Source organism: Nyctereutes procyonoides, unplaced genomic scaffold, assembly GCF_905146905.1.
Source record: "Nyctereutes procyonoides isolate TBG_1078 unplaced genomic scaffold, NYPRO_anot_genome, whole genome shotgun sequence".
NCBI lineage: Eukaryota > Metazoa > Chordata > Mammalia > Carnivora > Canidae > Nyctereutes > Nyctereutes procyonoides.
The window spans coordinates 39,846,312-39,873,783 of record NW_026575020.1 but is presented as its reverse complement, the minus strand read 5'-3'; the positions used below and the strand labels follow the sequence as shown (position 1 = coordinate 39,873,783).

General features: G+C 38.2%; 1 protein-coding gene across 4 annotated transcripts in view; it reads left to right on the top strand.

Moving 5' to 3' along the window:
• Window positions 1-27,472, top strand: part of GAPVD1 (GTPase activating protein and VPS9 domains 1) — an 81,294-nt gene that overhangs the window by 41,111 nt on the left and 12,711 nt on the right. Inside the window, exons 7-19 of one of the 4 annotated variants that reach the window (XM_055320587.1) lie at window positions 3,174-3,334; window positions 7,112-7,178; window positions 9,685-9,810; window positions 10,776-10,949; window positions 12,696-12,836; window positions 13,910-14,044; window positions 14,517-14,636; window positions 19,281-19,358; window positions 19,485-19,855; window positions 20,812-20,899; window positions 21,872-21,952; window positions 25,332-25,454; window positions 27,242-27,371. In XM_055320587.1, the coding sequence (XP_055176562.1) occupies window positions 3,174-3,334; window positions 7,112-7,178; window positions 9,685-9,810; window positions 10,776-10,949; window positions 12,696-12,836; window positions 13,910-14,044; window positions 14,517-14,636; window positions 19,281-19,358; window positions 19,485-19,855; window positions 20,812-20,899; window positions 21,872-21,952; window positions 25,332-25,454; window positions 27,242-27,371 (1,795 nt within the window). Of the gene's footprint in view, window positions 1-3,173; window positions 3,335-7,111; window positions 7,242-9,684; window positions 9,811-10,775; window positions 10,950-12,695; window positions 12,837-13,909; window positions 14,045-14,516; window positions 14,637-19,280; window positions 19,359-19,484; window positions 19,856-20,811; window positions 20,900-21,871; window positions 21,953-25,331; window positions 25,455-27,241; window positions 27,372-27,472 lie in introns of all 4 variants that reach the window. The other 3 variants (XM_055320577.1, XM_055320605.1, XM_055320596.1) reach the window with 3 other exon arrangements.

The following is a 27,472-nucleotide window of genomic DNA, read 5'->3' as shown; positions in this document are numbered from 1 at the left end:
GTCTGATGGAAATAAGCATGCATGGAGGCTTGTGGGGCACCTATGTTGGGTAGGTGATGATGGTGTCAGGAGAAGATCATACTTTCTCTTTGAAGGATGAATGGGAGTTAGACAAAGTAGATAAGAGAGAGAGGGAAAGAGTGTTTAGGCCAAGAAGCGGTGTTTTAGTGTCAGTGACAATTAGTGAAAATGAATAGTTACTTTATTTTATACATTTTGAAGAATAGGATTTCATTTTTAAACTTCTGTGAGCCAGTTTGTTAAGAACTGACAGTTTCTTAAATTAATCCATCTTAGATTTAATGTAATATGGAATAATATCAACAAGAATATGACATCATAAAAAAAAGAATATGACATCATATTCTTCAAGTCTTTAGCTTTCATCATCCCAAAATATCAATTATCAGAATTAAAAATAGAAAAAAGATGAAGTTTGGCATGCAGTGATTTCTTTTTTTTAGATTTATTTATTTATTGGAGAGAGAAAGGAGGATGAGAGCGCACAAGTGGGGCAGGGGGCATAGGGAGAGGGAAAGAAGCAGACTTCCCACTGAGCGCAGAGCCTGATGTGTGATCAGTCTCACAACCTTGAGATTGTGACCTGAGTCGAAATCAAGAGTTGGGCACTTAAGGGCACCTGAGTGGCTCAGTTGGTAAAGCACCTGCCTTTAGCTCAGGTCACTATCTCAGTCCTGGGATCGAGCCCCGTGTTGTGCTCCCTACTTAGGGTGGAGTCTGCTTCTCCTTCTGCCCTCTCCCCTCACTTGCTCATATGCTCTCTCTCTCTCGAATAAATAAATCAAAATCTTAAAAAAAAAAAACCGGAGTTGGGTGCTTAACCAGCTAAGTAAGTAAGCCACTGCTGACCCAACACGGAGTGATTTTTTTTTTTTTAAGATTTTATTTATTTGAGAGAGAGAGAGCGCGTGCAATCAAGAGCAGGAGGGAGGAACTGCAGGAAAGGGACAAGCAGACTCCTCGTTGATCAGGAAGCCCAATGTGGGGCTTAATCCCAGGACTCTGAGATCATGACCTGAGCTGAAGGCAGGCACTTAGCCAACTGAGCCACCCAGGTGCCCCAATACTCAGTGATTTTTAATATTACAGCCTATTTGCACTTTTTTAACATGAAGGAATAAATGATTTTTGGTAAATCAGAGATTTTTTTCACTCCTGTACATTAGTTCTTGCATTTCTTGTCATCCAGAAGTATCATTAAATGGGATATAATGGAAAGTAAATTTCAAATATTTGCCCAATATTACTTTGTTTAGTCATATGACCTGGTCATTGAATTTATTTTGTATTTTTAAAAAATGTGTCCATTATTCAGAGGATTGATTTTCTTTCTATTTAATGCTTTCGCAACCCAGGACAACAGTTAGCAGCCATCACTGCCTGGGATTCCTCAGCCACAAATCTTACTGCTCATATTACTCTAGTAACCCCATTTGGTGGGTAATAGGCTGTTCTTCCTCCTCTTATATAACTTTCATTTAAGAAACAGTATATGAAAGTGTGCTCCATGTGCATGTTGCTTTTGCTTTATGTAAATTGCTACATAGATTTTGATTACTTGCATTTTTATAAATTACAAAATTTGTTGCTTAAGATTCATGTAGTTCATAAAGTTGAAATTCACAGTTCAGTAGAAGACAGTGATGAAGGTCAGCAAATAAAGATGTGAGAGTGAACCTGTGTTCGACTTTTGGGAATTGATGTATGCTCTGAATTTTGAAAGCCAGAGTGATTAATGAACAGATCTACAGCATTGTCTAAAGAAGACTCTTTATATTTTTAAGATTTATTTATTTGCTTATTTGAGAGAGAGTGAGCATGCGAGGGGTGGGGCAGAGGGAGAAGGAGAGGAAGAGAATCTTGGGCAGATTCCTGTTGAGTGTGGAGCTTGTGGGGCTTGATCCTACAACCCTGAGATTATGACCTGAGCTGAAACCAAGAAACCAAGAGTTAGAAGCTCACCCGACTGACCCCCCAGGTGCCTCTAGAGGATTTTTTATATTTCTGTCTTCAAGTAGGTTAGCTTTCACTCAAAGTGAAGTTGACTTTTTTGTAGAGTGTTTTTGCTTTATATCTGTACTTTTGATTATTTTGCACTAAAGTAGAATTTATGTTTAGTATTAAGGTTGTGTTGAGTTTTATTCCCCTCTGAAAGAAAATTGAAACTTGTCGCAGAAGACTTAAAATCATAGAGAAATTGTCAAACTATCTAAATCTTTCAGTATCTAAAAGTTCTTATAAGATGTGTAGAATGATCACACATTTTAGAAAAAAGTATTATTTACTTATACATGGGGGAAAAAACCCAAATAATTAGATTTTCATTCATTTAGAATGTTTCTATAAAGCAGAAGGGACACTTATATTCAAACATAGGGAAGTCTTTTTTCCTGCACCTTTAGAGGGAGATTAGTACATTTCAGGAAAGTCAACACGTTTTCAAAAACTGATTCTGATTTTGTCAACAGTTGTCCAATTAGCATATATTACTTTATATGGCTATTGGATTTCTCTATGAAAATTTCTTTTTCTTTTTCTTTTTTTTTAATATTTTATTTATTTACTCATGAGAGACCCAGAGAGAGAGAGAGAGAGGCAGAGACACAGGCAGAGGGAGAAGCAGGCTCCATGCAGGGAGCCTGATGCGGGACTCGATCCCAGGACCGATCACACCCTGGGCCGAAGGCAGGCGCCAAACCGCTGAGCCACCCCAGGCATCCCTGTATGAAAATTTCTAATGCTTGTAAGTTCAGTTATTAGTATGGGAGACCTGTGGCAGTTAAATCATTTTATGGGAGAAATTGTTAAAGGTATCTTGATAAGGAATAAGGTAATGTTATTTTTGTCACCCTAAGTCTTAAATGGACAGATATGTTTGCTGTTATGCAGGTGTGCTTATCTGTGTGTGTCACTCCCTGTCAGGTGCACATAAGCCTGTTGTTTCTGACTATCTGTTTTGAAGGACAATCTGTGTTAGTCATCAGTAGAGTAACTGGGAAGATGTAGGAGTTTTTTAAGATTCATATTCTCACCACTTGTTTTTTTGTGCATGCGCAAATGTCCTACATTAATATAAAATACATTTTTGTATTTACCGTTTTCTTCATTTTATCTTGTTCTCTAAATTATCATATTTGAAAATTTTTTATTAGCAACTCGGAGTAGAAGCCGCACCAATGTGCTAATGGACTTACATATGGAGCATGAAGGATCATCTCAAGAAACCATCCAAGAAGTACAGCCAGAAGAGGTGTTGGTCATTTCTTTAGGGACAGGTCCCCAGCTCACTCCAGGGATGATGTCAGAAAATGAGGTATGAATGTATTGTTACATTTAACTTACAGCCATTAATATTAAATAATTAGGTTCTTTTTTTCTAATTTATGGTCTCTTCTGTAAGTCAGTATGTATTTAATGAGTACATTAAATGCCAAACTTCCTGTGAATAGTTCTGGGGACCTTTCACATTAATATATTGATATTAATAGTACAATAGAAAAAAATAGTATAATAGTTGGTGATTAAGTCTATACCAAAAATAATTTTCCTAATAGTATAGAAGAGATGGGAAGCCAGGAAATTATAGTATGAAAATTGAAAAGACTTTTCCAGTGACTTGTAGGAAATGTTTTTTGTTTCTTTTCTTTCTAATGATATACTAGTGGTACTCCTGCTTTAAAGAGCCAGATATTCTTTAGAAATATTTTCTGTTCTTTAGTTGGTTAGGAAGAAATGGAGGAGGATACTGAAAAGATAACTAAGAAAGTAAAATATTTTGAAGAATTGCGGTTGGGGTGTGGAAATCTCTTTTAAGATATTTGTAAACAGAAGAGCTTGGGAGAGAGGCAGAGGGAATGAAGAAATTAAAAAGAAGCATCTTATATATTCAACAGTGACTGCTTATTACTCAAGAACACCTATTCCTGGGCAGCCCTGGTGGCTCAGCGGTTTAGCACCGCCATCAGCCCAGGGTGTGATCCTGGAGACCTGGGATCGAGTCCCACATCAGGCTCCCTCCATGTCTCTGCCTCTCTCTCTCTCTCTCTCAATCTCTCTCTCTCTGTGTGTGTGTGCGTGTCTCTAATAAATAAATAAAATCTTTATTTTTTAATTTAATTTAATTTAATTTTTTATTTTTTTAAGATTTTATTTATTTATTCATGAGAGACACAGAGAGAGAGAGGCAGAGACACAGGCAGAGGGAGAAGCAGGCTCCACACAGGGAGCCCGATGTGGGACGTGATCCTGGATCTCCAGGATCACGCCCTGGGCTGAAGGCAGCACTAAACTGCTGGGCCACCGGGGCTGCCCTAAATAAAATCTTTAAAAAAAACAACAACAACAACAACAACAAAAAAACACCTATTCCTGACCTGGGATGAAGGGGCCAGTTATAGTGGTCGATGAAGTGATTATAGTGATTAGTAAGACTGTGTTTTTTGTTTTTTGTTTTTTTAAGATTTTAAAAATTTATTTATTGATAAGAGACAGAGAGAGAGAGGCAGAGACACAGGCAGAGGGAGAAGCAGGCTCCATGCAGGGAGCCTGACATGGGACTCAATCCTGGGTCTTCAGGCCGTGGGCTGAAGGCAGTGCTAAACTGCTTAGCCACCCGGGCTTGCCCGTAAGACTGTGTTTGGATCTGTGGCATGACCCTTAGGAAAGAGCTCTGTCACACTCTAGAATTACCTTCATATACACACACACAGATGAGCTGGCAAAAACTGTCAGAATCAACTTCTTAGGAACTCCTGAGATATAATAAAAAAACGTATAACATCTAGGGGAATGCTGAATGAGGAAAACAGTTGCTAAGTTTCAGTCAGGGAGCTCTGTGGCATTTTACCTTCCCCTGGTAACCTTCCCCCAGTTCCCAGCTCTGGCAGCCTTGAAGACAGCCCCTGGGTTCCTGTGCAGGGAAGTATCTTCAGTGTGGTATAAGCCTCTTGTTTGCTGTTAATCTTATCATTCTCTAGGCCTTTACATAGATTTTTCCTGAAGATTTTTTGTACATTGCTCATTATGAGTTTAAAGATCCAAGTTATCTTAAAAATACAAAATGTAGGGGTGCCTGGGTGGCTTAGTCAGTTAAGTGTCTGCCTTTGGCTCAGGTCACGATCCCAGGGAACATGTGAGCCCCACATTGGGCTCCCTTGCTTAGCAGGGAGCCTGCTTCTCTCTCTCCCTCTGCCTGCCACTCCCCCTGCTTGTGTGCTTGCGTTTTCTATCTCTCTCTGTCCAGTAAGTAAACAAAATCTTAAAAAAAAAAAAAAACCAAAATATAAAATTTTTATGTCTGCATTTAATTTCAAGCAAATTTAGGAAAATGATTCTTTAATTTATAAGGGGAGAGAGAGAAATTCTTTTTTTAAAGATTTTATTGAGAGGGAGAAAGCATGAGCAGTAGGGGGTGGGAGTGGGGAGAGGAACAGAGAGAGAGGGAGAAGCAGACTCCCCACTGAGCAAAGAACCTGATGCTGGGCTCGATCCCAGGACCCTGAGATCATGACCTGTGCCAAAAGCAGATGCTTAACTGATTGAGCCACTCAGGCACCCCAAAATAATTCTATCTTTAAATGGCTTTTTTAAAGTATCACATGAATAGAGGTATAGAGCCTTTAAAAAACTTTAATTTACTCATTTATTTTTTTATTTTATTTTATTTTTTTATTTTACTTATTTAAATGTAGGGCCAAAACAGCACATAGAAGGTTTTGGGTTTTTTAATTCTTTTTAAGTGAGGATACTATTCTTCCTTCATATTTTGCCAATAACCTAGGATCCTAGTGGCTGTGATTTTGAGTTCCACGTGTGCTTAAAACATGCTGTTTGACTTTCAGCAAAGCACTCAGTTCTTCATTAGGTTGGAGATACATGTTTACAGCTGAGTTATGAACCTCATGTGGAGGGATAAGAATTCTCTTTTTTGGAAGTCATCTAACAAATAGAAACTTTGTAAAAAGACCATCAGCTCTAGGCTAGAGATGGCTGTGAAGTCACAATTCAGCTTCTGGTATGGACTTTTGTGGCTGTGATCAAGGCAGGATTCAAACTGGACTGTTTGAATTCTGATGCCTACAAAATAATTTATTCTATGTTTTCTTCCTATTGAATTAGTTTATTAACTTTTTTTTTTAAAGATTTTATTTATTTATTCATGAGAAACACACACACACAGAGAGGCAGAGACACAGGCAGAGGGAGAAGCAGGCTCCACGCAGGGAGCCCGATGTGGGACTGGATCCTGTGACTACAGGATCATGCCCTGGGCCCAAGGCAGACTCTCAATCGCTGAGCCACCCAGGGATACCAGTTTATTAACTTTTGGAAAAAAATGTACTGCAAATTTAATGTCCTTTTACCATGCAGATGCTTTCTGTGCATCTTTTTATTTAATCCTCAGCAACTCCATGGCATGCCTACTATTACCATGATTCTTTTATAGATAAGGAAACTGGAGTTTAGAGAGCTTAAATCATTTACTCAAGATTACATAGTTGGCACATGGCAGAATCAGAAGGACCAGCCTGCTGATTCCAAAACCTTTTGATTCTTATGATCCTACCCACCACTCACTAATACCCGATTGTTCAGTTTCTCATCCTGAGATGAGATGATGGGAAGATCATCTGGGTGATGGGTGATGGGAAGGCATAGATTCACTTTTTTTTTTAACTCATCTACTTTTATTCTGGGGATACTTAAAAGCTTTATCAGAATCTCATAAATGGGTTTTTAGTTAAAAATGAGAATTTAAGAAGAACTTAAATAGGGGCAGCCCGGGTGGCTCAGCAGGTTAGTGCTGCCTGCAGCCCAGGGTGTGATCCTGGAGACCTGGGATCAAGTCCCACGTCAGACTCCCTGCATGGAGCCTGCTTCTCCCTCTGCTTGTGTCTCTGCCTCTCTCTCTGTGTGTCTCTCACGAATAAATAAATAAAATCTTTAAAATAAATTTAAAAAAAAAAGAAGAACTTAAATATCCATTTGCTGTGGTCTGTTTTCATATCAGTAACCTTTCAGTTCTGATAAACCAATGGCATTTTGTTTTTTATTACTTATCTATATATTTTTTTGGCATTTTATTTTTCAGGTCCTAAACATGCAACTTTCGGATGGAGGACAAGGAGATGTCCCTGTTGATGAAAACAAACTCCATGGTAAACCTGATAAAACCTTGCGCTTTTCCCTCTGCAGTGATAATCTGGAAGGAATATCCGAAGGTGAAGGGTTACTTCATTCAGAGTTGTGTGATTCAAGTAATACTTGTTTTGTGATCTTTAAAGGAGCCTTATAAATTATAATTATACTATCTCTTTTTCTCCCTAAGGAGAGTAATGAAGTTTTCCTCTAATGATCTTGAACAGTTGGCTATAAAGATTGTTTCTGGAATAAATAAGATTGCAAGAAGAAAATTTAAAAGAAAAAGATTGCAGGAGACCTTTGATCATAGAAAATGGAAAAGATAACAGTCTTCATTGAGCCTTGAATAATGCCAAAATTTCTCTAGTATTAATGTATACCAAAGCTTATGGAGCTCCTTTAGAGGGATATGGTGCATGTCTAAATGGGAAAAAAATGGACTCACTAGTATTTCATGATATTGTGTATACATCTAATGTTCTGTATTTCTTTATTCACACCTTTATGAAGCAGGAAGATACAATGGAAATAGGAATAAAATTAGAAAATTAAAAGCATAGATTATGAAATGAGAATTTGTCGTTCCATGTATGAGGACAAACATTTTAATGAAGAAAGTTGAGTTTACTATCATTTTAAACATAAAATGTAATAACTTTTCCTTTTTTTGAACTTTTTAGAATATAAGTAATGTATATTTATTCTAGAAAATGCAGAAAATAAACGGAATCATTTGTAGTTTTACCATTCTATTTTTTTTTTTTAAGTAGGCTCCACACTGGGTTCCAACATGGGATGCTTAACCTACTGAATCACCCAAGTGTTCCAGTGCTTTTTTTAAATATTTTTTTTAAATTTTTATTTATTTATGATAGTCAGAGAGAGAGAGAGAGAGAGAGAGAGAGAGAGAGAGGCAGAGACATAGGCAGAGGGAGAAGCAGGCTCCATGCACCGGGAGCCCAACGTGGGATTCGATCCTGGGTCTCCAGGATCACGCCCTGGGCCAAAGGCAGGCGCTAAACCGCTGCGCCACCCTGGAATCCCTGTTCCAGTGCTTTTAATACTACATCTGTACCTTAAAAATAGACATGCCCTTTAAATTAGCAATTGTGCTTCTAGGAATTTATCCTAGGAAACAATTCAAGGTCGCTTGTTGAAGGGCTTTTTTTTTTTTTTTTTTTAAGATTTTATTTATTTGTTCATGAGAGATACAGAGAGAGAGGCAGAGACATAGGCAGAGGGAGAAACAGGCTCCCTGTGGGGAGCCCCATGCAGGACTCGATCCCAGGACCTAGGGATCAACACCTGAGCCAAAGGCAGTTGCTCAGCCACTGAGCCACCCAGGCGCCATGAAGGGCTTTTTATAATGCTTGAAAAGTAGAAGCAATCTATGTTTAATCAAACAAGAATATTTAAATAAATTATGCCCATTTGAAGTTAAAGTAAAAAACCATTAAGAACTCAGGTTAGGGATCCCTGGGTGGCGCAACGGTTTGGCGCCTGCCTTTGGCCCAGAGCGCGATCCTGGAGACCCGGGATCGAATCCCACGTCAGGCTCCCAGTGCATGGAGCCTGCTTCTCCCTCTGCCTGTGTCTCTGCCTCTCTCTCTCTCTCTCTCTGTGACTATCATAAATAAATAAAAAATTAAAAAAAAAAAGAACTCAGGTTATTTAAGAATGTTAAATTATAGAGGGAAATGTCACTGCTATATGGGTAAACAAAAAAGGGTTACAAAACAACATAAACCCAATTTTTTTAAAGATTGATTGATTGATTGATTGATTGATTTATGATAGAGATTGAGAGAGAGAGAGGCAGAGACACAGGCAGAGGGAGAAGCAGGCTCCATGCCGGGAGCCTGATGCGGGACCCGATCCCGGGACTCCAGGATCGCGCCCTGGGCCAAAGGCAGGCGCTAAACCGCCGAGCCACCCAGGGATCCCCTAAACCCAATTTTAATAAAAATAAACCAGAATACTGTTATCAGTAGAATGGTAGGGTCGCTTGGGTGGCTCAGTGGGTTAAGCATCTGACTCTTGCTCTCAGCTCAGATCTTGATCTCAGGGGTGGTTAGATCAAGCCCTGTATCTGGCTCTGTGCTCAACAAGGAATCTGCTTGAGATTCTCTCTCCCTCTGCCTTTCTCTGTGTCCTCTGCTTACACATACTCTCTAAAATAAATAAATACATTTTTTGTCTTTAAAGATTTTTATATACTTATTCATGAAAGACACAAAGAGAGAGAGAGGCAGAAAGAGAAGTTGGCTCCATGCAGGGAGCCCGATGTGGGACTCGATCCCGGCACTCCAGGATCATGCCCTGGGCGGAAGGCAGATGCTCAACCACTGAGCAACCCAGGAGTCCCAATAAATACATTTAAATAAACAAATAAATAAATGTACCTTAATCAGTCTTTTTTTTTTTTTTTACCTTAATCAGTCTTAGTCTATTATCAGGACATGAAAAGTTAAATGGTGGCTCATGATTTTAAAAAGTTCACTCACAGTATAAACATTTCTCTAGGTCCCTCAAATCGCTCCAATTCAGTATCCTCTCTAGACCTGGAAGGAGAATCTGTATCAGAACTTGGAGCTGGACCTTCTGGGAGTAATGGAGTTGAAGCTCTACAGCTATTAGAGCATGAGCAAGGTAAAGTGAAGTTGAACACAGTTGCTTAAGTAGCAAAGAATTTACCTGGTTGTGTTCCATGTAGGTTGACTGTGTTTAGTAAAAGAATAGCTTTAAGTTGATTATATAATGACCATCAAACTTGCATTTTTTTTTCAAACTTGCATTTATTCATAGTTCTTTCCATTCTTTTTTTTTTTTTTTTAGTTCTTTCCATTCTTAAAAAATGTTTAGTTGGTAAATGAATTTTTTAGGCTGAAGTTACATAGAATAATTAAAATGAATTGCTTGAATCCTGTAATATTTGGCATTTCAGTTCTGTAATACTGAACTTTTCAGGGATACAAAGATAAATACTTGAGGTTAAAGGTACTTAGAATAGGGAGAGGAAGGTAGACAAATGACTAGAAGTGTTACAGAAGTGCCTTGACAGTTCTGAATAAGAGATACATGTGGTTGGAAGTATAGGGAAAAACTTAGTGGAAGAAAATGCTAGCCTTAAAGCGGGGGACAGGTGGTCAGTGAGGAGGAGTTGGCTGCTCTAGGATGATCTTCATGCCGTCCCATGTGGTCCCTCATTCACCAGCAGGCTAGCTTAAGCTTTGTTCTCATGACAGAAGGTGAAAAAGAGAGCAGAAATTTTATAAGGTCTCTTAGGCCTGGCCTTGAAACTGCCTCGTTTCCTTTTTACTCTTTTGGCCAAAGCAAGTAACAGGGCCTGTGCAAATACACAGAGAGGGGAATATATCCCAATTTTTTATCAAAGTCACACTGTAGAGGTTGTCCCAGTTAATCTACCAGATGTGGGTGTACATATCCTGAGCTCAGTTCAGAGAGGTAAAGAGTACATCCGTAGGGGAATAATTCAGTGTTTTGGTACTGCTTGCTCAGTATTAATAATAAAATATGTATCTTTAAAGTTGATTAAAAAAATCATAGCTGTGCTGGTACCATTTTTAAGTGCTTATTAATTCTGTTTTTGATAGCTACAACTCAAGATAATCTTGATGATAAGCTAAGGAAATTTGAAATACGTGACATGATGGGACTAACAGATGACAGAGATATATCAGAAACAGTGAGTGAGACCTGGAGTACAGATGTCTTGGGAAGTGATTTTGACCCTAACATTGATGAAGATCGCTTACAGGAAATTGCAGGTAACTGCTATTTAAATTCTCTGGAAAATTCCTGTTTAGTTATTCATATCCACCTACCCTTCATGGGCAGAGACTTCAGACAGACTGGGAAACTGAGATAACTGTATGTAACAAAGCACTTGTCTTTTTTTATTCTTTATATAAATATAGGTAGCATTTTCCTTGTCTGCATTTAACTCTCCTTTCCCTGCTAAAAAAGAAACACCAATCTTCTGAATTAGCTTCTTGTTTTCAGGGCATAGTATATATTCTTAGGATATTCTTTTGAGATTAAGCACCTTACCTGAAGATAAAAATTCTTCTAGATTATAACCACAAAATCTTTCAGAATCGTAAATACTGAGATTCTCTAAAAATTGAAATTAATGGGGCACTTGGTTGGCTTAGTCAGTAGACCGCGTGACTCTTGATCTGGGGATTGTGAGTTGAAGCCCCATGTGGGGTGTAGAGCCTACTTTTAAAAAAATGGATTTACTTCTGGAGGGATTAATTCAGTTCCAAAGAGTGACTAGTTTTTTCTTTTTTTTATATATATATATATCAAGTTTATTGAACTATAGTTTACATACTTTAAAATTCACCCCCTTTAGCATACTGTTCTATAGGTTCTGGAAGATTTCATGAAGTCTTATAAGCAGCATCTTCATTTTCTCTTTAAATCATGGAATATTTCATGCAAATACAAGGAGAAAAGTGAACTCTGTGTACCTGTCATTCAGCTTCAACTCTTGCATGTACACATGTGGCTGGTTTTGTCCCATCTCTTCTCCCACCAACTAGCCTTTTTGTCTGTCCCCTTGTTATGTGTTAGGCAAGTTCCAGACATTATTTTATTTGTAATTATTTTATGATATATCTTTAAAAGGTAACTTTCAGCAGTAACTTTTTGCCAAAAGTTTTTTTATGCACTACAGTAGAATTGTTCTTTTGCTAGAGGTAATCAGATGTTGCGAAGCATTCTGAGCTTGAGTGTTTTTAACACAGATGTATAATAATGTTTAATCCTTTCTATTTGTATTTTTAAATAGTGTAAATAGATTTCTTAATAGATTTTGCATTACTTTGTTTCAGGTGCCAAAGTAGTTAGCAGAATGTTCTGTTTGAGCAATGAGCTGTATTTGCAGCTGAATGCATGCTACAGAGAGGTGTTTTTTTCCTGCAAATATTTTTTTCTTTAAGATTTTATTTATTTATTCATGAGAGACACACAGAGAGAGAAGCAGAGGGAGAGGCAGGCTCCTCTCAGGAAACTCTGGGATCATGGCCCGAGCTGATGGCAGATACTCAACTACTGAGCCACCCAAGTGTCTCTCCTGCAAACATATATTATTGCTCTAAATATGTGGCTAATGTGCCAAAAGAAAACATATTTGGCCAGTATAACTTTATGTGGTTAAGTGTCTCTGAGTGTTTTTAATCCCTGTAAATACTATATATTTTAGATATTTAGGAACACATATGAAAGTGTGCTATAAAACCAAGATGAAAGCTAATTGAAATTACTTGACCTAATGTGTTTTCTCTATGGAGAGTCCTAGGTGACTAGGAGGAAACTAAGAAAAAGGAGCTTGTGTGATTATGACCAAAGTGGGAAATTTGTGTTTTTAATGGTGCTATTGATTGAAATTACTTACCTTGGCTTCCTTCTTGTGGGTAGAGATTACTTTAGTATTTGGCTCTTCTCCATTATCACTGCTCTTTCCATCAGGATCTTCATTAACCTTTTGCTCCCCACTGGTTATACAGGTGCAGCAGCAGAAAACATGTTAGGCAGTTTACTATGCCTGCCAGGTTCAGGGTCAGTGCTTCTTGACCCCTGCACTGGTTCTACCATATCAGAGACAACAAGCGAAGCTTGGAGTGTAGAGGTATTGCCAAGTGACTCAGGTTAGTATGCCGCCATTGTTTGCTTTTTGATTTTCACGGAAGTTTTAAATGTATCTTAATTTCTATATTATGTATGTTTTGTCAAGTGTGATGCAACCATATTACTAAGAATTTCAGACGGACAGGTAGGTTAGGGCATTTTCTGTCCATCAAGAAAAAACAGTTTTGGATGGCATGGGCTAAGATGGCAGGTGCTTTTTTGACTCTGTGTTCAGTTATTTGTAAGCATTTGTTAGCAACTCAGCAGAGCTCTGGTGGGACGCTGTGTTTGGTATCTCCCACTAACTCATCATAACATAGGAATAGCAGTATAACTTGAGCCCTAAACAGTTGGATGTGTGGTAAGCATGCCTATATTCATCCCAGGAAGAACCTGACCCTCTAAAAGATAGCTAATGTATTTTTGAAATGTAATGAAATTGAGATTCTGGAGTTCTGACTGAGAATTATTTTGTGCAGGATTATTATAAATGTATACAAAGTGTTTTGTACTTTCTCTTTTCTTATATATTGCATTTCTACTTTTTTTCTGACTATAAAGATAAATTTGCTTTCAATTAAATGTCAACTATCAGAATGCAAATTTAAGTAACTGTATGTCTGAATTATATTCTAATCTGATCTACTTGGCTCAAGAATAATTAAGTGATTCTGATATGTGTTTTGTAATGTTAATGCACTCAGACCGTTACATAAGGAGACAGTAGGATTAACTTACTATCTATTGAGTGCCCATTGGAGTTATTTTTTAGGAAATGTTCGGCTTAATGTTAAGCTATTTTGTATTCTCTTATTGAGTTTACTTGTTAACCAACAATGTGTTTTGTGAGATTAGTATTCTATGGGCAGAGTTTTCACCTTTGCACAACAGACTGACCTATTTTGGGATAAAAATCACAACCTCAGCTTCTTTAGCGTTCAGTCTAACCAGCTTTGCTAACTGGCCCAGACTTAGAAATCTGTTTATAATGATTTCATTCGTGCTCTGGTAGCTTTCCTCATGTGGGTGTCACAAGCTGAAACTGCAGCACGCTAACTGAATCACTAATGTGGCACCTGTGTCTTCTGTTTAGAGGCCCCGGATCTAAAGCAGGAGGAGCGTCTACAAGAGCTGGAGAGCTGTTCTGGACTAGGTAGCACATCTGATGATACGGATGTCAGGGAGGTCAGTTCCCGTCCCAGCACACCAGGCCTCAGTGTTGTGTCGGGTATGTCTGTCTTGTTTTAAGGAATAAGGATTGCAAGGTGTATTCCTGCCTCTCCATTTATAAAGTTGATAACAGAGAGATATGTTTTATTTAAGAGTTGAGAAATTTCTAAGAAACAAAGTTATTTCTGTGGGACCTTAAATCTATGAGAACTTAACGTGTGGCTTTATAGAGCTTGTTGAGGTCATTGGCAAACAGTCTGTGTGTGTTCCCTCTCTAATTCTATCTGTTCTTGGTGCCTTCTACTACTGTATTTAGATACCATATGATACTTGTGCTTATGTTGTAAAATCAAGGTAAGCATATTTATTAGGCAGTAAAGGTTGTGATACCAGACATCTCACATGTATAACACTGGGTCATAAAAATTTTGAGAATATTTACATTTCTCCAAACTTCATATACTTTTTATGTGGTTATTCCATTCTTCTTGCTATTGATTTTTTACTGTATTTACTTATTCATTTTAAAGGCATAAGTGCAACCTCTGAGGATATTCCCAATAAGATTGAAGACTTGAGATCTGAGTGCAGTTCTGATTTTGGGGGTAAAGATTCTGTCACTAGTCCAGACATGGATGAAGTAACTCATGGTAAGAAGGGAAAGAGAATGACTTAAAATGACTTAAAAATGATCACATTCACATGTTTGCTGGTGATATTAGTTGATATAGCACTTTGGAGCATGATTTGACAGTATGTATATAAAGCCTTGAAAATTCATAAACTGGGGTGGGGTTGACTGGCTCAGTCAGTTAAGCGTCTGACTCTTGGTCTCAGCCCAGGTCTTGATCTCAGGGTCATGAGTTTAGGCCACTCACTGGGCTCCACACTGGGTGTGGAGTCTACTTAAAAAAAAAAAAAAATTCACAAGCTAAATTTGGTTCAGTTAGTCCAGTTTAGGAATCATTCATCAGGAAATAGTTCCATGTATACAGAAAATCTAATGTTCTTTGTAGCATTTATATTGATGTTCTTCATAACATTTATATTGCAGAAAATGAGAAGCAGTCTAAGAATTGAACAAATAGAATTGCTAAGTGAATTTTGATGCACCCATTCATAATTTATGTGGCTGATTTTTGTTGGTTTGGTTTGTTTTTTGTGTCTGTTTTTTAAAATCCTTTAAAACATATGAAATAAATTGAAACTCTAGAAATACTAGAACATAGTATCTCTTGGAAAACTTATCCTAAAGAATTTCATGTATAAGATAATAAAGCATTAAAAAACGTACCATAGAGAAAGCACAGGAAAGAAATACCAAAATACTAGCCATGGTTTTATGTACTGAGAACTAGGTTTTAGATACTTTTTCTTTATAAAAAAAAAGTTTGTTTCTAAACCAGGGTTTCTCATCCTCAACACTATTGACATTTTGGGCCAAGTAGTTCTTTGTTATGGAGACGTGTTCTGTGCATTAGAGGATATTTAGTGGCATCTCTGGCCTCTACCAGGAACACGGCAATCCCCTTCTTTCCCTGCAGTTCTGACAACCAAAAATGTCTTCGAATATTGCCAAATGATCCCTTGGGGGACAAAATAGCCCTATTTGAGAACCACTGCTCTAAAAAAGCAATTTGCCAAGGTATAGTTTCCATGGACTACTAAGGGACCTTAAGACTCTTTTGAGGGATGGGGGGTAGTGAGGTCTAGATATTTTCATAATAGTAAAAGGTTATTGTCCTTTTCACTGTATTGACATTTGCACTGATGGTGCACAAGCAAAGGTGACTAAATTTCCTGGGGTAGACTTTAGCATGAAGCAAAGCAGTGGTACTGAACTGTTAGCAGTTACTATATTCTCATGCAGTAAAAAAGAAAGTTTTACTTATGAATATCTTTCATGTTGCAGTAAAAATTATTTAATTATGTCTCAACCCTGAGTATACACACATCTGTTTAAAATTCTGAAGAAATAGGAAATACCCCTAATACGTTTCTCCTGTAGTCAGGAAAAGCATTTAAATGGTTTTTGGAGTTGTGAGGTTAACTAGGTGTTTCTTCTCTTGTTTGTTTTTCATGACACACTTTTACTTGAAAGAACGACAAACTGTAGTTCTTCATATTTGGGTATTTGGCAGGCATTGCTTAAAAATTAACAAAGTGAGCCTATCACTTCAAGGAAAACAACTGGCAGAGGAGTTTGTTGTCAGTGATAAAACTCAGGCTTTCAGATAAAAAATGAGAATTTTGGAAAACTCGTATCCACCTTCATGAGCTTGACAGCTTTCTGATATTTAAAGACTTTTCTGTTGAGATTGGCGGTATTAAGAATGTGATTTTTTGGTATTATATATTGAAATGTGTCAACATGTGGAGGCTCTGCATATCTAATTAGACAGCATTTTCCTGGTGATCAATGCATGATATTGGAAAACAGACCAATTAATTGTATTGTAACAGTACAAAAAGTTCATTGATCTGGTTTCAGATTCCAGATTGTAGCTAACCTATAAATAACTACTAGTCAAGATTTGGTGTCATATCATAGAAGAATGTCCACAATTATTTGAGAAGGCTATTAAAATATCTTCCCTTGTCCAACTGCATATCTGTGTGAGGCCAGCTTTATATACTTCAATCAAAATATGTATTGCAACAAATAGAAAGCAGAAGTTCATATGAGAATCCAGCTGGATTCTATTAGGCCATACCTTAAAGAGAATTTGAAAAAATGTAAAACAGTGTCATCTACTAGATGTTACTATTCTTTTTTGGAAAATACTTATTTTTTCATTTAAATGGGTTATTTGTATTACCATTTAACAGATATGTTTAAATGAGTTAATATATAAATATATATTTGTTTTCAGCTCAATTTATGATATGGTAAATATCAATAGATAAAACCAACATAAATAGGTTCTTTGGGGCAATAATTTTTAAGAATGTAAAAGTGTCCTAAGATCAAACTTTTATTTTATTTATTTTTTTAAAGGAGATGCAACCTCACTTTCTTTTTTTCTTTTTTCTTTTTTTTTAATTTTTATTTATTTATTCATGAGAGAGATAGAGAGAGGCAGAGACACAGGTAGAGGGAAAAGCAGACTCCATGCAGGGAGCTTGACATGGGACTTGATCCCAGGTCTCCAGGATCAGGCCCTGGGCTGAAGGCGGCGCTAAACCGCTGAGCCACCCGGGCTGCCCAAGGCCAAAATTTATTTTATTTTTTTAAAAATATTTTATTTATTTATTCCTGAGAGAGAGAGAGAGAGGCAGAGATACAGGCAGAGGGAGAAGCAGGCTCCATGCAGTGAGCCCGACGTGGGACTCAATCCCGGGTCTCCAGGATCAGGCCCTGGGCTGAAGGCCACACTAAACTGCTGAGCCACCAGGGCTGCCCAAGACCAAAATTTTAGAACAGATATTCTAAGCTATCTTTCATAATAATATACTATTTTTATAATTTTAATAGAGGAAGGTAAATATAAAACCTAGAACAAAAGAAAAATCAAAACCATAAAATCAGAGTAGTCATCATTAGCATTAAAGAGCTCAGACTCAAAAAGTTTAGAGTTACTTTAATTTTTTATTTTTTAAATTGTTTTTAGAGAGATAGTCCTAGTGGGGTTGTGTGTGGAGAGGCTGGGGAGAGGCAAAGGGAGAAGGAGAGAGAGAATCTTAAGCAGGGCTCGATCTCAGCCCTGAGATCATGACCTGAGCCAAAATCAAGAGTTGGATGCTTCACCAACTTGGTGGGCTAAACCACCCAAGCACCCCTAGGGGAACAATTTTTTATATATTTGAAAGTTTTAGCCTCTGCATACTTATCTGTATTGATATTTCTGATTTTGGTTGTGTAGACATGCTTAGAGGAGTCATATGAACTCCGTAGCTGAGAATAGTTAAAGTCTGTTTTGTGGTATAATGTAATATTCATTTTTTTAAGGAGTACTTTTTTTTTTTAAAGAAACTTTTTTTTTTTTTAAGATTTTATCTATTTATTCATGAGAGACACAGAGAGAGAGAGAGAGGCAGAGACACAGGCAGAGGGAGAAGCAGGCTCCATGCAGGGAGCCCGACGTGGGACTCGATCCCAGGACTCCAGGATCACGCCCTGGGCTGAAGGCAGCACTAAACCGCTGAGCCACCTGGGCTTTTAAGGAGTACTTTTATTTATTGTCATTTTTATCTATTGTCAATTTATTGTCATTTTCTGAGAGCTGTATCAGAATTTCAGATTTCACAACTTTTTTTTTTAATAATTTTTTTTAACTTTTATTTATTTATGATAGTCACAGAGAGAGAGAGAGAGAGAGAGAGAGAGAGAGGCAGAGACACAGGCAGAGGGAGAAGCAGGCTCCATGCACCGGGAGCCCGATGTGGGATTCGATCCTGGGTCTCCAGGATCGTGCCCTGGGCCAAAGGCAGGCGCCAAACCGCTGCGCCACCCAGGGATCCCAACAACTTTCTATTTATACTCCTTCTAGGTAATATTGCACTTATTAATATTAGTTTTTACCCTTATTTTTATAGGTGGAAGGAGGGCAGTTGTGACATTCTGAAAATTTTGATAATTTACATCTATTGACTACTCTTTGCATTAACTATAATACAGTTTGGTCTTAAATGTAATTAACATGTGGATGCTAGACCACTTAAATGTCATTAAAATCCCTGTATGTAGATAAAAACATACCATGAATTTGAAGTAATCAGAATATGGTATTTATTAGGTTCTCTTTTTTTCTGCTATACCCCTCAAGTTCTGTTGATCAGAAAAGGAAAGCTGTAGAAATGCCTGGGTTGGTTGAGCTTCTTCTGACTCTTGATTTCTGCTCAGGTCATGTTCTCAGGGTCCTGAGATTCAGCTCCATGTTATCAGACTCTGGGCTCAGCAGGGAATCTGCTTGAGATTCTGTCTCCCCCTCCCTGTTCCCCACTGTGTGCTCTCTCTCTCTCTCTCTCTTTCTCAAATAATAAACCTTTATTTTTTTTTAAAGGTTTTATTTATTTATTCATGAGAGACACACACAGAGAGAGGCAGAGACACAGGCAGAGGGAGAAGCAGGCTCCACACAGGGAGCCTGATGTGGGACTTGATCCCGGGTCTCCAGGATCACACCCTAGGCCAAAGGCGGGCGCCAAACCGCTGAGCCACCCAGGGATCCCATAAACCTTTTAAAAAAAAGGAAAGGAAAACTGTGGAAGAATGCTAGAACCTTTTTCATTGTGTAGAAACTCTTATTGATGACAGTTCTGATTTAGTCTTACAGTTTGCCCGTTTGTTTTAGGCGCCCACCAGTTGACCTCTCCTCCTTCTCAGTCAGAGTCTCTACTTGCCATGTTTGATCCACTGTCTTCACATGAAGGTAAACTAGTCAAATCAGCTTTTTGACTCTTACCCTGGGCAGAAGAACAGAACCAAAACCCTTTGTTTATGCCATTGTTGGATCAGTTGTATCTCAGTTGCTAACTTTCTTTTTCCTGTGTTCCAGGGGCTTCTGCTGTGGTAAGGCCAAAGGTTCACTATGCCAGGCCATCACATCCACCACCAGATCCCCCAATTCTGGAAGGAGCTGTGGGAGGAAATGAGGCCAGGTTGCCAAACTTTGGTTCCCATGTTTTAACTCCAGCTGAAATGGAGGCATTCAAGCAAAGGCATTCTTACCCTGAGAGATTGGTTCGCAGCAGGAGCTCTGATATAGTATCATCTGTCCGGCGACCTATGAGTGATCCCAGCTGGAACCGTCGCCCAGGGAACGAAGAGCGAGAACTCCCTCCAGCTGCAGCCATTGGTGCTACTTCTTTGGTGGCTGCACCTCATTCATCATCTTCATCCCCGAGTAAGGACTCCTCAAGAGGAGAGGTATGGGACACAGGCCATCTAGAAGAATTTTGCTAATTGTGGTCAGCTTTAGTGTTCTATCTGCCTGGTTCTCTTAATACCTGAAGTTAACACAGTATATATAAATCTAAGAGTAAGGATGGACAGTAGTCATGATTAAAGATGATCTGTCAGTGTAGTTTGTCCACAAGTTGGGAAACTTGTACGGTTTTGGTTTTGTAGTAATATATTTTGCATTTTTATGACACTTTGAACTTTTCTCCAAGCAGTTTTGTATCTAATTTCATTTAAACTTCACAGTTCCCTTCTGAGATAAGAAATTAAGTGATTTGTCTAATGTCACTTGATAAGCTAGTAAAGGAACTATAGGCTGTTTGACATGTGATCTCAACTCATTATAATTGGTGATCGAAACATGAACTTTGAAGTTGCTTGGATCTGGGTTTGAGTCCCAGCTATGCCACATGCAGGCTATATAACTTTGGGGAGGATAGGGTGATAACCCTTTTTAGCCCTTTATTTCTCATCTATAAAAAGGACTTAATAGTAGTGTTTATCTCCTAAGGCTACTGTGAAGTTTAAATGAAATAAATATCCTTATGCTCAGTATTTGGCACACACACCATTCTTAATTTTATTATTACTACTACTGTTGTCATCTCTGCTAACCCCCTAGACTTCTTGTGCATTGCACTTCTTCCATAAGTATTTATTGAGTGCCTACCCTATGCTAGGCTCTGTATTAAGGTTTTGATTTACTAACAGTAGTAAGATAGCACTTGCTCTCAAGCCGATCAAATCTGGTGCTTAAAAGGTACACTTCCATGTTTCAGAAGTTGCCTATACAGCAATAAAAATAGTTTTGCTTTTAAGACAAACAAGAGTGGTTTTTGTATTTCACAGACAAACTGAAATCCTTTTCATAGTAATTTATCCTGCTGTCCAACTCCAAATAAAGCATCAAACTTTTTCTACAGACTGAAGAACGCAAAGATAGCGATGATGAAAAATCAGACAGGAACAGACCTTGGTGGAGAAAACGTTTTGTTTCTGCCATGCCCAAAGGTAATTTTATAAAATCGTAGAATTATATTAGCAACAAGAAGCAAAGCCCCCAAATCTCTTTCAGAGAGCCAGTACGTCAGCTCCTCTGTGAGGCTTGCCGGGCCTGAGTTTCTAGCTGTTTTGAGGGTGTAGAAAATGGATTCACTCAGGTGAATGCTAAAGGCAGACCTTTAGAAATGAAAGTTCTTGTTCTTTGCAGGGAGTAGTAGTGGTTTCATAAATGGAAGTCAGGCAGGTCATGTTTAAAAATCATGTACAATTCAGGTTAAACATAGGACTTTTGATATATGTATTGCTGATAATTACTGCAGGAAAAAGGGATGCTATTGGTAATTAAACATTGAGAATTCATCCTTTACATTCCTGGAGTAAACTTAATAAACTTTTTATGTTTATGTTTGTTGAGAATATCTATATCTTGAATATTAATAATTGTTTATTTTGGAAGGCAGTTGTATAAAATTGTTTGCTCTTTTTTTTTTTTTTTTTTGGTGACTAGGCTGGCATTGTAGCAGTAGATATTGAGATTTGAGTTGGCAAAAGCGGCTCTTCCTGCAAGGAGAGATCATCCAGGATTAAGGCTAGGGAGTTCTTCCGAAGTCCTCTTCTCAGCACCGTGGAGCTCAGGAGCTGAGGAGCACTGCTTTCAGCCGCACTCAAGCCCCTTTGATGAGGAGAGATTGAGGCTCAGAGCTTTGAATGTTGTTTTCGAGCAGAGGTTAAGAGGCAGTGGTTTGGATTTCTTCCTGTAACAGATGACCCCAAAGCAGATTCTGAAAGCTTCTTTAAGAATCTTCAATGCTGTTTTAAGAATGATTATCAGTTGACACTCAGGATTTTTTAGCTTTTAAACTTTTCACCTTCCTTTCACTTAGAAATGTTGGCACACCAGTTAATACTCCAAAATGACTGCTGTCTTCCAAGTAGTGCAGTATGTTATGTGTCACACTACTGACTTTATTTAATTTCCAGCTCCTATACCATTTAGAAAGAAAGAAAAACAAGAAAAAGACAAAGATGATGTGGGGCCTGACAGATTCTCAACACTCACAGGTTTGTAGACCGTGGACTTCCTGGCTCCTTCATTCCCAGAGCACATATTTCATAGCACTGTTTCTTGGGCGCCATAAGCGCTGCCTTTTTAGCAGAGTGTGTCTGTGTGTGTGCGGTGGGGAGTGTGTTCTTCATGGCTCTGTGGCTTCCAGTTGGTGGCCGCAGTGAACTTCAGTGTGCTCTTCTGCAGACCGCCACCATCATCCTCATCCTCATTATCATAACTTCTGTTTATGATGAGGCCCCTGGTGCTGAGCCTCCAGGCATACCCTACAGTGCAACATCCCAGTGGGACGATGCCACACAGGGCCTTTTAGGAAAAGGTGATGATGGTTTTAGTGTGATGCATGCCCCATCTTTGGATCATTGATCAAATAGCTTTCTCTAATGTTGATCATAGAATTCTAAATTTATTCCCATCTATAGTTCTTGATTATTCAGGATCACAATGAAATTCTGTTCTACCTAATCATTTCCTTTTTTTGTGATAAAGTGTTCAAACAATACCATAAATTTATAAGCTTTACCGGTTTTTTGCAGCTTGAATCATTTTAACCTTGCTATTTGACCCAAGGAAAATACAACTAGGGATTGGGTTCTTACCTTACACAGTATTTGTGTTTTTGCAGCTTCTGTTTGGCACATTATGAGTGAGCACCCTAAAAGGAATGAGTTCGAGAAGTAGTGTTAATTGACCCAGCCTTGAGTTTGATAGCTTTGTATTGTTTCTGATGGCTGTAGAACATCTAAATGGAAATTAATTTCTCACCTCTTTTTTTCTTATCTTGATTTTCAAGTATGTTATCCTACTAAGTTAAAATGAAGATTTTTATTAAAAGATGATACAGGTTTCCAAAGGACATCCTCCTCAAGAGCTCAGTGTAGTACAGGTAGAATCCCATTTTAATGCATGTTATTCTGGTCTCTGGTTCCATGTATCTGGATGTATTTCCACGGTCTCTAGCATACATCCCTGCTTTATCTGGTGCAGTGACTCTCCTGGAATGAAGGGCTTTGAAAAGCAGAAGCTGTGTGTCCAGGCCAGGGTTCCCTGTGGAGAGCGGTCAAGCCTATCTTACTCAACCCGCAGATCCTTGTTGAACATCTGACCCATGCCAGGCACTGTGCTAAGTGTTGTGGGTATTCAGCCAAATCACATGGCCCCTATTCTTGAGGAGTCTACAGTCTGAGAAGAGTTAGAAACATATTTATGTTTTCTTTCCATGTTCCTAATGTTAGACCACCCCCAGTGTTTATGGAGTGAAATACTCTTAATGAAATCTCATGTCTTAAAAATGTTGAATTAATAACTGGAGAAGTTATAGATTGTTTTGCTTGTGTCTTTAGGCAAACATTTTTCTTGGTTCTTGGTGCCTAATCTAGAAGCTAAGTATAAGTTTTTTTCATAAAGTATTTTGTTTTCTTTGTGTTTGATTCATGCAATTTAGCTTGCCAACTAGTGTAGAAATTTCTGCCCAGTCCTAATTAATGGCCTGTTGAAGATTAATCATTAAATCAACTTTTAAAGGTTATGAAAGTAAATTTCTTAATGGTCTATCCATAATGAGTCACCCAAACTATCTTTTTTTTTCCATATTCTTTCCCAGTCTTTCCATATTTGTACATGCCTTTTTAATGATTAGATCAGAGTATTGTGTAGTTTTGTATTTTTCTTTTATTAAATGTTATTTTGTAAACTCTCTCCAGTTTCTCCCAGACATAGTTGGTTTTAATAATTTGTATTGACTTACAGATAATCTGTCATATGATTTTACAGTATTGTGGATGTTCTCTTGCTTTTGGATACTTAAATTGTATCCAGTTTTTTACTGTGAAAATATTGCTCACAGCTTCTTATATGTAGCATATTTTATTTGTTTTCATTACTTTCCTGGGATGAAATTCTTAAGAATGGCATAGAAATAAATGTTATAAGCAACATTATGGCTTTCCCTATGGTTTGCCAAATTTTATTGTCCATTTTTCAGAACGCTCAAGCCAGCACTCAAAACCAATAGCAAAAAAGTATTTCCCCTCCAAAGAAAGATTTTGTAATGATAAGAGTTTTATCAGTTTACATTTTGAAGAAGATCAGATTTTATTAGGACTCTTTTCGTGCATTCAAATACCATTATAGCAGAAAGTTTAGTTTGGTAATCCTGTTTCTCTACAGTTTACTGCAATTTTACAGAGACATGGATACTAAATTTTTTTTCCCATGGAAACAGAAGAGCCCCTGAGCCATGAGCTCCCTATACCTGATTTCCTCTTCCATAAAATGGAGGTAATAAAAGTACCTCCCTATAGGGTTGTTGTAATGATTAATTGAGATCATTCATATAAAGTGCTTAGCACAGTTCCTGGCACGTGGTAAGTGCTCAATAAATAATAGCTGTTATTATTATTAGCTTCTCTTAACACACACACACATATATAAAACTTAGTGATTTTTTTAATGTGTTTTTAGACTTTCTGAAAAATGGGATTCTACTAGAACGTGGATATTTATGGTTACCTACTTGGTTTAGATCTATCTCAGGAGTTTGCATTTCACTATAGAACTTTATTTTTTTCCATAGATATGTAGCAGTTCTTTGTCTTGATGACTGTTAATTGATGACTCTGCCATCTTAGATGCCAGGAACACATTTTGACGTGCTGATTTTGCTGACGGGATAATGGTCCTGACAGTAAACAATGCTGCATCTGTGATGGTGATAAGCTTTTTCTCCGTGTACCCTGGGTACAATTCTAGCACTTTCCAACAGTGGCTAGATTCTCTAGAAGTGCCTCAGACACTATTGCAGGCACAAAAGTACACTCTTCTGGCAGCTGCACTGTCGTGGTGAGATTCATTCAGTAAGACAGTGTTGATATCTGAAGTTTTCACATGTGTAGAGAGTCATACAGGAAGGATGGAGGAAGGCAGTTTTTTATTTTTTAAAAGGGCATAATTCTAAATTTGATACTTTCCCCCTGCTTCAGCATGGAGATGTCTGAATATAAAATCTGTATATGAAGATGCATTGTTGGAAGTTCTGTTAGTATGTTTGCTAATAACAGCAGTAACTTGAGTGGAAGCACTTTAGAAACCCATCATTCATGTAGTCTGCACTGAACGTCTCAACACTGTCATGCAGAATTTTGACAATGATGAGAAAGTGGAGCTAATCCACCCAATTTGTGCTTCAGTAAGGCTCTCAGACTTAGAAATGGGATAAGCAGGCAGCTGCATGGTGCCTCTTAACATTGAGATATGTGCTCTTTTTAAGTCTTACCTCCTAATCCGCCTTTTGGATTATGCTACTGGTGTCGTACTAACATCAGAATTGCTACCAACCAAGGGGAGCTAATTCTCTCACTCTCCTTTTCCCTACAGATGATCCCAGCCCTAGACTCAGTGCACAAGCTCAGGTCGCTGAGGATATTCTGGACAAATACAGGAATGCCATTAAGCGAACCAGCCCCAGTGAAGGAGCAATGGCAAACTATGAAAGTGCAGGTGACAATCATGATAAAGATTTGAATACAGTTGACTCTGAACACTGTGAGGGATGTGGGGGGTAAGGGGGTTAGAGGCACCAACCTCCTGCATAGCTAAAAATTAATATGTGACTTTCGACTCCCCCAAAACTTAACGACTGATAGCCTACCGTTGACTAGAAACCTTAACAACATAAACAGTTAAGACATAATTTGTATGTTTTATGTATTACATACTGTGTTCTACAATAAAGTAAGCTAGAGAAAAGACAATGTTGTTAAGAAAATCATAAGAGAAAATGCATTCACAGTACTGTATATATTTATTGAAAACAATCCACGTAGGAGTGCCTGGTCAGCCCAGTCAGGAGAGCATGTGATTCTTTTTTTTTTTTTTTAATTTATTTATTTATGATAGTCACAGAGAGAGAGAGAGAGGCAGAGACACAGGCAGAGGGAGAAGCAGGCTCCGTGCACCGGGAGCCCAACGTGGGATTCGATCCCGGGTCTCCAGAATCGCGCCCCGGGCCAAAGGCAGGCGCCAAACCACTGCGCCACCCAGGGATCCCGAGCATGTGATTCTTGATGTTGGGGTTGTGAATTTGAGCCCCATGTGGAGTGTAGAAATTACTTAAAAATAAAATCTTTTAAAAAAGAAAGAAAAAGAAAAAATCCACATATAAGTGAACCCTTACATTTCAGACCTGTGTTGTTCACAGGTCAAGTGTACTAACTTTGGTCCCAGTGAAAAAGGTGATTTTTTTTTTTCTTTTGAAAAAGGTGATCTGAGTAAAAAGTAGTTTTTTAATAGTTACTTTGAATAGCTGTTAGAGAAATATGGTACAATCCCCAAGGTAAAGTAACAGGAAAGAAAAGTACATAGAGACATAAATTGTAAAATGCATGTGTTTATGCTTGTATGTGCCCAGAGTGTCCCTAGAAGAGTCTCTGACAAACTGGTAATGGACATCAGCTCAAGGAGAACTTAGTAGGGAGCCTAAGAGCGAGTCGGAGTAGAGGAGAGTTTCCCACATTTACTATTTTAAAAAGTTTAAAATAACAGAAGAGTTGAAAGAATAGTACAGTTAAGGTCCATTTTCCTTCTACCTGAAATTCATTAGTTGTTAACATTTTGCTACATTTTCTCTGCATATTTTTTCTTTTTTTTCTGAAGCATTTGAAGTTCTCTCCTAATAAAGATAGTTGCCCTCATAAGCACAGTATCTTTATTATACTAATGAATTTTTATTCCTTTTGATTTTATACATGAGTATATTCTCTAAATTGGTTAATTAAAAACATAAAAAACAACTTGCAGGAGCCCCAGATCTGTTGTGGCTGCTTTTGTGAGTTGGTCCCAGCTCATCGTTGGGCAGTGGGCAAAGCTCTAGGAAAGAGATGAGTCCTGAGTGCGCATTTCACCTTCGCCACCAGGTAGCTGAGCACCGTATAGCAAGCTGTTTTCTCATTGGGTAGGATTCCATGCCTGTAAAATGAAGGTGTTATGTGAGATGATTTTTGAGGCCCCTCTTAGTTCTGTGGTTCAGGGATTCTGATTAAAGCATTATCTGTTAAGCCACAGACTTTCATTTCTTGGATTATGATTGGCATACAAAATATAAGTCCTCTTCTCACCAACTGCTCTCTCAATCTTGTTTAAGTGAACTTTTTTTCTTTCTTTTTTGAAGAACTCTGACGGTAAAGCACAGTGCTAATTTATGGTTGAGTAGCTCTGAACACCTTCTAGTGCTAGACTCCTCCAAGTTAATCTGCTTCTGTCCTCTCTTGGGGGGTGGGTTTGTGCAGAGGTCATGGGTGACGGTGAAAGTGCACATGACTCTCCCCGTGAGGAAACACTACAGAACATCTCGGCTGATGATCTCCCGGATTCTGCGAGCCAGGCAGCCCACCCTCAGGATTCTGCTTTCTCATACAGGTATTTCTTTGATAAGATTTCGAATTTGTGGGTTTGGGCTTCTCATCACCACTGCATTCACTTCATGTCAAATGATTTTTTGAGTCACTGAGTAAATGTAT